The sequence below is a fragment of the Sorex fumeus genome, unplaced genomic scaffold (assembly GCF_029834395.1).
Source record: "Sorex fumeus unplaced genomic scaffold, SorFum_2.1 ptg000142l, whole genome shotgun sequence".
Taxonomy (NCBI): domain Eukaryota; kingdom Metazoa; phylum Chordata; class Mammalia; order Eulipotyphla; family Soricidae; genus Sorex; species Sorex fumeus.
Window position 1 is genome coordinate 4,414,753 of NW_026606199.1, and position 9,544 is coordinate 4,424,296.

The 9,544-nt window shown below is 59.5% G+C and overlaps 1 protein-coding gene across 1 annotated transcript; it reads left to right on the forward strand.

Moving 5' to 3' along the window:
* The first annotated feature begins 1,609 nt into the window (after nt 1-1,609).
* SCART1 (scavenger receptor family member expressed on T cells 1) lies at nt 1,610-9,096 on the forward strand. The gene is given in 14 exon segments (XM_056106716.1): nt 1,610-1,676; nt 2,026-2,343; nt 3,073-3,369; nt 3,858-4,166; nt 4,340-4,645; nt 4,730-5,081; nt 5,126-5,436; nt 6,501-6,638; nt 6,641-6,799; nt 6,968-7,036; nt 7,111-7,425; nt 7,589-7,624; nt 8,510-8,690; nt 9,081-9,096. Coding segments are annotated over 14 exon segments (2,874 nt in total).
* Nucleotides 9,097-9,544: the final 448 nt, after the last annotated feature.

Below are 9,544 nucleotides of genomic sequence, written 5' to 3' on the forward strand. Positions count from 1 at the left end.
AGTTTGGAGTTATTTCTTGTGTGTTTTTGTGTGTCTAGGTGACTACAGTTAGGAGGTCTTTGATTTCTCACAGAATTATGGAAAGGTGAAAAATGCTTTACTTCAGAGTGTAGTGGTCCTGCTCTTTGCAAGCAGGGATAATCCTGACCTGGGATGGGGTGGGGGGCAAGATGGTGATCCAGATTACCAAACTGGCCCCTGATGGGACTGCCACTGGCCTTGCCTCACTGGACCAGGCTGTATTACCAGTTTTACATTTTTGATTTGGCTCTTAAAAATATAACAACTCAATTAAGATATAATTTATATACTACATATATATATATATACACTATATAATTTATATACTGGCTGGAGCGATAGCACAGCGGTAGGGCGTTCGCCTTACTAGCGGCCAACATGGCCGACCCAAGTTCAATTCCTCCGCCCCTCTCAGAGAGCCCGGCAAGCTACGGAGAGTATTCGATATGCCAAACACAGTAACAACAAAGTCTCCAATGGAGACGTTACTGGGCCCGCTCGAGCAAATCGACGATCAACGGGAGGGCCTTTCTTTACCTTTACCTTTACCTATAATTTATATACTACACACAAATCAGGGGGTTTTAGTGTATTCAGAATTATGCAGCAATCACCACTGGGTGATTTCAGACACTTTCTTTCATCACCCCAAAGAAGCCCTGTGCCCGCAGTGGCTGTTTTCTGACTCTGCCTCCCCTTCTGTACTGGTGGACTTTCCTGTTGGGACTACATGGGTGGAAACCTACAGCTCGGCTTCCTGCCGCTTCTGCCGTGCTTGTGCAGTCCCTCTTCTGCTGGGCCACAGACCGCAAGCTAGGAGCAGCAAAGCTGTGCTCCCTCCATGCACTCGGCAGCAGCTCAGAGCTGGGCTGGTTCTTTGGTGAGTCCCTGGTGGTTGCCCTGACAGGTCATTGGGTGCCGCTCTGCTGTCAGCTGGGGAATCCAGATGCATCCAGCGTGGCCACCAGCACATTGTGTGGGTACTCTGGGACAGTTTCTATCACTTTTCTGAGGATTTCCTTTGTAAGTTCAAACCTTTCGCAAGAGGATTTGCCATTTGTTGTCAGAGCATTTGTAGGGTAGCAACTGGATTGCCCATCAAGCGTGCCCTGGCTTCCAGGCTTCCAGTTCTGATGTGGATGCTCTGATCCTTTCAAATCTTCTCCAGCCTTTCAGCTCCAGGAGCAGTGCTATGCTCAGAGCCACTGGGAAACTGTGCTGGCCTGTCCTCTCTGTGCTGTGGCCGGGGTTGCTGTGTCATCCTCCAAGGTGGGCACCAGTGCTCGCCTGGAGGGCAGAGGCAGGCAGGGCAGTGCCTGCTGCTGTGGTCACGTGCGCTGCCTGTCAGCACTTTCCAGTGTGGGAGGAAACCACAGCCAGGTACTTGCTCATATCTGAAGCCCCGAGAACTTCACAGATCTTCACAGACAGCAACAGAGAGTTGCTGGGCCTCGGAGCAGCCCTGCTGTCCCGCTGGTTTCCTCTGTCCCTGCTGGTCCTACTGTCTCCACTTGCTAGACTGGCCTGGCCTGGGTCTTCAATCGTGCCAACAGACAGCAGAACGGCTAAGGCCCTGGGGCCAGTGGGGATGCAGGTGGCACTCTGGTCCCTGGGCCTCGGGTCCCTGCTCCTCTCTCTCAGGGCTGCCCCCATAGGTAAGTGTTCCCTTCCATAAGCCATGGAACCTTCTGGAAACTTGGGTGGGAAATTTTTTGCTGTGTCTGTCTGAGGACACCTGGATGGGAACTCAGGGGATGGGGGGAGATATGCTTGGGGGGCAGGGATAGCAGGGGAGACCCCCCAGCTCCAGACACAGGATGACATAGAGCTTCCTCTCTGGGGGTGAGGTCACCCCTGACACGAGGATCCAGAGAGCCTGCATGGGAAAGGAAGGGCATGGGGCAGTGGGCAGGTCTGTGTGGCCCTTCTCCACCTTCTGAGGTGCCAGGACCTGGGTTTGCACCCTGACTTGGTTGCCCTAAGGTGGGCCTGTTCCATCTAAAGGGGGGCCCAGTGCCCTGAGGCTGGCATATAGACACAGCTCGTGTGACGGCGTGGTGCTGGTTCGACAGCAAGGCGTGTGGGGACACGTGTGCAACCAGGAGTGGACGCTGGCAGAGGCATCGGTGGTCTGCAGACAGCTGGGCTGTGGCAGGGCTGTGGGTGCCCCCAAGTATGTCCCGCTGCCAGGGGAGATGGTGAAGCCTCAGCTGCACAATGTGTCCTGCAGTGGCAACGAGTCCTCACTCTGGGAGTGCAGCCTCGGAGCATGGGGGCCACATGAGTGTCCACACCAGTGGGTGGTGGTCGCTCTGTGTGCCAGTAAGTAGAACAGCAGGAGGGCCGGGTGGGGGGCAGTAGGGAGGATGGGAGGGGCTGGAGGTGGGGTGGTGGGGAGCTCAGGGGTGGGGCTGCAGGGGGTTTCTCCCTGGGCACAGCGCCACGCTGACCACAGGAAGACCCTTGAACCTCCCGCTAGTCCTGGGTCTATAGCCCTGGGTGTTTGGCCCACGAGACTGACCTGTCTGGAAGTGTGGTGAGGCACTAAATTGCAGCTGGTGACGCCTGAATTGGGCCTGCCATGCCCAGGGAGAGCAGGTAAAGGTGAAACGACAGAGCCGGACTAGAGTCCCAGGGTCTCTGCACGGTAGGTGGAGTCAAGCCGACTTCTTAAGGGACAGGGAGGGAATGCTGGCCCTGGGGGTTCTTCGGTGGTCTTGCCATCTTGATGTGACCGAGAGCTGGGAAGCCACCGAGTTCTGCCCTGCTTTGGGTCTGTGCTCGGTGGGACCCAGTGCAGAGTGACAGGGTGGTAGCAGCAGCGTCTAACGTGGGTCACTCTGAGCAGGGCCTTTGTGAGTGTCCCAGATCAGAGAGAGGGGCCTCACCAGGCTTGGCCTCCATAGGGCTGGACCCTGTGTAGGCTCTCAGACCCAGGCTGGGCCCAGCAGGCACTTCACACCCAGTAGACGTGCCTGGCTGTGGAGGCAGGTCACAGACTCAGGATCCCTGACTCTCAGGGTCTGTCCCTCTGTGATACGACCTTTGCAGACGGCACTTTCCGGGAGATCAGGCTGGTGAAGGGCCGCAGCCCCTGTGCAGGGCTCCCCGAGATCAGGAATGTGAATGGCGTGGATCGCCTCTGCGGCCTGCACGTGGAGGAGGCCATGGTGTTCTGCAGGGAGCTGGGCTGTGGCCCTGTGCTGCAGGCCCCCATCCAGGAGGTGGGGGCCAGGGGAAAGTACATGACTTGCAAGGGGACAGAGTCGACCATCAAAAACTGCCGACTCAACAACAACCTGCGTAGCGGCTGCGACTTCCAGCAGGATGCAGAGGTGGTCTGCTCTGGTGAGTGGCATGGCCTCCCTGGGCAAGCTGGCAGAGGCCCCACTGTGCCTCTATGCACGGTATCGCTCAGTCCACTGGGGCGTGGCTGCAGTTGCTGGGAAAGGCCCTGTGCTTGGTCTTGTCCTGCAGACCCACAGCAAAACTTCATTCTCAGGCGCGTGGCTGTTTTAGAGGCCTCTGCTCACCTTCTTGGGTGTCTCTGAGCAGAGCCTGGAGTCCCGGGGACAGGATGGTCTTGAATGGGCTGTTTTATGCCTGAGGCACCATCTGAATCATGTACCCGTGTAGTGGGCATGTGACCAGGCACTCCTGCTCTCCTGGGAAGAGGGCCAGTGGCGTCTGGCCATCAGATTCCACGCTAACCCTGTCAGACCCCATGCTGGAATGAGATGCTCCCCCTGGTGGGAGCTTCTTGTGGATCCCAAGTCTGTGTCTGAAACCAACTACCCGTGCCATGGCCTGTGCCCGACAGAGCTTGTCTTCTCCAGGACACACCGAGGTTCGGCTGGCAGGTGGTGAGCACCCCTGTGCAGGGCGTCTGGAGGTGCGGCGTGGCCTGACCTGGGGAACCGTGTGTGACGAGGACCTGGATCTGGCCACAGCCCATGTGGTGTGCCGGGAGCTGCAGTGTGGTGCTGCTGTGTCCACGCCCGGGGCTGCCTACTTTGGTCCTGGCTCCGGGCTGGTGTGGACAGAGGCCTTCCACTGTGCCGGCAATGAGTCCCTGCTGTTCCACTGTCCCCAGGGGCCCGGCCACCAGTGCGGGCATAGCCAGGACGCCGGGCTCAGGTGCTCAGGTGAGACCAAAAGAGTGGGTCCGCAGCTCCCCACTTCCCCAAGGCTCACAAAGATGCCTGTCGGGCAGGTTCTGGGGAGGCTGGAGCTGCCTTCTGGGGTGGAGGTGGGTGCTAGCCAGAGCGGGGGTGGTGGGGGGAGTGAGAGAAGCGGTGGTTCTGCCCTGCCCCCACAGAGTTCCGGCTGGTCAACGGCAGCAGCAGCTGTGAGGGCCGCGTGGAGCTCCAGGTTCAGGGGTCTTGGGCGCCCCTCTGCGCTGCTCACTGGGACTTAGAGGACGCCACGGTGCTTTGCCACCAGCTCGACTGTGGCAATGCAGTGACCACTCTCCAGGGAGGGCACTTTGGGGGCTGGGGCGCGCCCATTTGGCCCGACGAGTTTCACTGCCAGGGCACAGAGCCCTATTTGTGGAACTGCCAGGTCAGCACCCTGGGGACCTCCGCCTGCGCCCAGGGAAACACTGCCTCCGTGGTCTGCTCAGGTGGGTCCGCTGGTGGGCTGGGCGAGGGAGGCGGAGCCGGCTCTGCCCGGCTGTCCTGAAGGCCCCGTGCCTACTCCCAAGCAGGTCTGCCCCATGCACTGCGACTGAGGGACGGACAGAGCCGCTGCGACGGCCGCGTGGAGGTGTCCGTGACTGGTGTGTGGGGCCGTGTGCTGGACGCCGCGTGGGACCTGCGTGGCGCGGCTGTGGTGTGCCGGCAGCTGAGCTGCGGGGGCCCCGAGCGCGCGTATGACGCGCCCGCGCCGACGCGCGGGGCTGGCCGCGTGGCACTGAGCGGCGCGCGCTGCAGGGGCTCCGAGACACGTCTGGCCCAGTGCAACGTGTCCTCGTCCCTGCTGCTGCCCGCGGGGGCCTGGCGGGACGCGGGCGTCGTGTGCTCAGGTGAGTGCAGTGTGACTGGCCCTGTCCCGCGCGCGTGGGTGCCACCGTCCGAGCCTGACCCGGCCTCTCCGCAGGGAGCCGCGGGCTGCGCCTGGCCGCCGGCCCCAGTCGCTGCGCGGGGCGCGTGGAGGTGCTGCACGCGGGCGCGTGGGGCACCGTGTGTGACGACGCCTGGGACTTGCGTGACGCGCACGTGGTCTGCGCGCAGCTGGGCTGCGGCGTAGCGCTCAGCGCCCCAGGGGCTGCGCACTTCGGGCCTGGGACAGGACACATCTGGATGGACGAGCTGCACTGCTCGGGGCAGGAGTCTGCGCTGTGGCGGTGCCCGTCGCAAGGCTGGGGCCGCCACGACTGTGGGCACAAGGAGGACGCAGGGGCCGTGTGCTCAGGTGGGTGCTGGGACCCGAGCCCCTGTGACGGGGCCTGCAAAGCTTCTCCCAGCCTGTGTGTTTTGAGGAATAACTGCCTGGCGGTGCTCAGGGCTGCGTCCTGGCGGGGCTTGGGGGACCATTCAGGGTGCGGATCTCCAGCCCAGATTGGTCATGTGCAGGCCAATGCCTGACCCCTGACTCTCTGCCACGAGCGTGGTCTTAAAGGGCTGCGCAAAGGTCTGTGTGGCAGCTCCATCCGTAAGTTCAGGAAACATCATAGCTTGTGGCAAGCAGCAAGGGAAGTCAACTCTCTCAGCAGGGAGCTCTGGGCCAGGTCCTGAATTTTTACTTGATATCTACTCATATTTATTTATTTATTTATTTATTTATTTTTTGCCACATCCAGTGGTGCTCATGGATCACTCCTGGTAGCCTGGGCAGGGCCATATGTAGTGCCTGGGATTAAATCTGTATAGGTCCTGGCTGCTTGCAAGGCAAGCACTCGACCTGCTGTACTATTTTTATTAATTTGGGGGGAGGTAAATTTAGAATTTAATGTGGTTCACAAAAGTAAGAAGAGGCAGTCTGGAAGCAACATAGGGGCAAGGGATGGGTTCCTCTGGTGTGGAGGCGAGATCTCTTTATGTATTAGAATCAGACCCAACACTGCTAAAGCCAGGACCCTAACTAAAATTATATATGTGTACATGTATAGATTATGGATCAATAATCTCTCTCTCTGTATATATGTGTGTGTGTATATATATATATATATATATATATATATATATGTAGGCTTTTGGGCCACACCCAGTGATACTCAGGGGGTTACTCCTGGCTCTGCATTCAGGAATCACTCCTGGAGGGCTTAGGGGACCACACGGATGCTGGGGATCAAACTCTGGTTGGCTGTGTGATGCTGCTAACACATCACATGGGGGACTTACGGCGGTTCTTTGTGATGAACTGTACCCTCGGGCAGGCGAGCGTATGGGTGCGTGGCTGGTGTGAGCTTGATGCCTCTGAGAGGCGGTGTTGGTGCTGTGAGAGGCTTTCCCTTGGCCAATTGTGCTGCCTTCCAGGCTCTGTGGCCCTGAGGCTTCGGGGTAGCACCCGCCGCTGTGCAGGGTGGCTGGACGTGTTCTACAACGGGACCTGGGGTGCCGTGTGCAGCAATGCTCTGAAGGACCCCTCCTTGTCCATCATCTGCAAGCAGCTGGGCTGTGGGGAGCAGGGCTGGCTGGAGAACAGGCCCAGTCACACGGCAGGCTCAGGCATCTCCTGGGTGGACAATGTGAAGTGCCGCAGGCTGAGAAACACCACCCTGTGGCAGTGCCCCTCCGCCCCATGGCACCCGCACTCCTGTGTGCGTGGGGAGGAAGTCTGGGTGACCTGTGCAGGTGCGTGCCTCTGTCTCTGGGGGTTGGGAGTGTCTCCCCTGTCCTGAGACCCCAGAGAGGCTGTTGCTGGGCCTCCCTGGGGCCTCCAATGGCTGCCCTGAAACTCGCCAGCACAGTTCACTCCTGGGTGCTGCTTCTTCACCCACCAGGGTTGCATGAGAAGATGCCGCAGGATTCCGGGGATGCCCTGAACTGCTCCTCCACTCACGGCTGCCCAGGTACCACTTGTCCTTATCTCCCAGCCCACGTCTCAGTCCAGCCCGCCCTCCGTGACGGCAGCCCCCTTTTCCAGAAGAGGGGGCGCTGCGCCTGCGTGGGGGCGAGGACGGCTGCTCCGGCCGCGTGGAGCTCTGGTACATGGGCTCCTGGGGCACCGTGTGTGATGACTCCTGGGACCTGGCGGATGCAGAGGTTGTGTGTCGCCAGCTCGGCTGTGGCCCTGCTCTGAGTGCTCTACCAGGGGCTGCCTTTGGTCCAGGCTCAGGGCCTGTGTGGCTGGATGAAGTGGGATGCCGTGGCAGTGAGGCAGCCCTGTGGGACTGTCCTGCACAGCCGTGGGGACACGGAGACTGTGGGCACAAGGAGGATGCAGGCGTACGCTGCTCCAGTGAGTGGTGGTGTGGGTTTGGGGTTTGGGAAGGATGCTGGGCTGGGTTCGTTGGCATGTCCCCCTCAGCACCCCTCTGGACGCCAGGGGAAGCTGTTAGATGGCCTCAGCGGTCCCTGGGCTGAGGCTCCTTTCATCATTCTGCTACCCATTTCCCCTGCAGGGCACAGGGCGGCCACCATCGTGCCATTGGTTTCAGGTAGGATGACCAGGACACAGGCGAGATGCTTCGTTCTTTCCCCTGTGTTGGCCTGAGGGAACCACAGGCTCCGTCCTGCCACTCCCCCAGCCTTCCATTGCTGATGGGGTGGGACTTGGTTGGCATGGCCTTGTGGCCACTGTGGCGTGTGCAGTGGGCAGTCATGTCTATGACTGACCAGCTTGCCTATCCTGCTGCCCTCTTGCCCACCTGTCAGAGTCTCTCTGGGGAGCAGTGGCCCAGGGCTCCTCTGCCCTTGGGGTGCCCCTCCCCACGTGTCACACCCAAGGTCATAATAGCCCAGGCAGTCCAGCTCACAGGCAACTCTCACTGTCCACAGGCCCTCCTCTGGCCCCTCTGCCTGCCCTCCAGGCTGAGACCTTGCCAATGACCTTCTGTCTCCTCCTGGGCACCCTCCTGGGTGTTGTCTCCCTTGCCCTGGGGGTGCAGTGGTGCCGCCACCGCCAACGAAGACAGACTCGCAGGGGTAGGTGAATGCTGGCTCATGGACGGGCAGCAGGCCCACAGAGGCCCTGGCTACTGCCCTGTGTGGGGTTGGCACCTATGACCACCTCTTAGTTGTGAACCCTCAGTTGTGAACAGGGCACCAGAGGGCTACCAATTCCCAGAACAGGTTCAGGGTCTGCCGCCCCTCATGTCACCTGGGGCTGGGGCACTTTCTGGGTTCCTTGGACTGGGATCCCTGGCCTTGGGTACCCAGGGAAGTGTGGATCTTGTTACGGGGGCAGGACACTGCATTCAGTGTGAAGCCATGGCCAGTGAGTCTTGGATCTGGAGGGCCCAGGCATGCAGGAGAGACCCCTCAGGCCGCCCTGTGAGGCTGCCAGGAGCTCTCCCCTAGAAAGCTCAGACTACACTCCACAGGTTCTGGAATGTCGGAGAACCTACCTTCGGAAGGTGTTTATGAGGATATTGGTGCCGTCCTCATGGGGGAGAAAAATGAGGGACTTGGCGAGTCTGGGCACCACGTGTGGGAGGAGGAGTACGACGACGCTGGGGAGCTAATCCCCGAGGAGGCGGAGGACCTGGAGGAGGAGGACGTGGAGCAGGAAGAAGAGGAGGAGGAGGAAGAGGAGGAGTTGGTCCTGAACTCCGTGGGTGCGCATTTCTGTGCCCTCATGTCCATAGTGCTCTTTCTGCTGTACTGCTCCTACACTCAGGGCTCTGCCCTGGTCAGCACCTACATATAAAGGCCCTGACGCCACCTCTGTGTGTGACCCTCACTCTCGTCTCAGCCTTGGCTGTGAGATGTCCCCCTGGGTGAGCTTGTGGGGCGGGGAGAGTCCTGGACCCTGTCCTACTACCTTGCCCTGGTTAACTGACTGCAGGAGACCTGAGCAACTGGGCGCGGGGAGACCCAGCCCTGCTCTGCTCCTTGAATGGTGTCAGTGCACAGGGAGCCTGGCCCAGTTTGCCCGTGTCTCCTCTGATGCAGGTGGACGTCCTCATAAGCTGGGCCCTGAAGCTCCCCAACCCTGAGCTTCTTGATGCTGAACTGGCCGTTGGTGACATCAGCGAGACCAGATGGGCAGGAAGAGTCGGGGCTTGTGACTTTCGCATTTCTCAAAGTGACATTATTAAATTCCTTGGAAAGATTCCGTTCATTCTCCTCGGACCCCACATGCTTGTTTGGGGGCTCCAAGTTCTCACCTCATCTTGGTCTGGTACAGATTTCAGTTATCCTCACCCAAATTATCCCAGGTGTGGGGCTCCTGCATGTACTGACTTCTGACCTGGCTTAATCAGAGTCCCTGAGACACAGCTGCCCTGGCCTGCTATTCACCAAGCCCTGACCACAGCCTCTCTATTGTGCCTGCTGACCACCCCTGACAACACACTGGCCACTCCTGGCCATATCTGTTCACAACCAAACTTGCTCTCATTACTTGTATTCAGCAT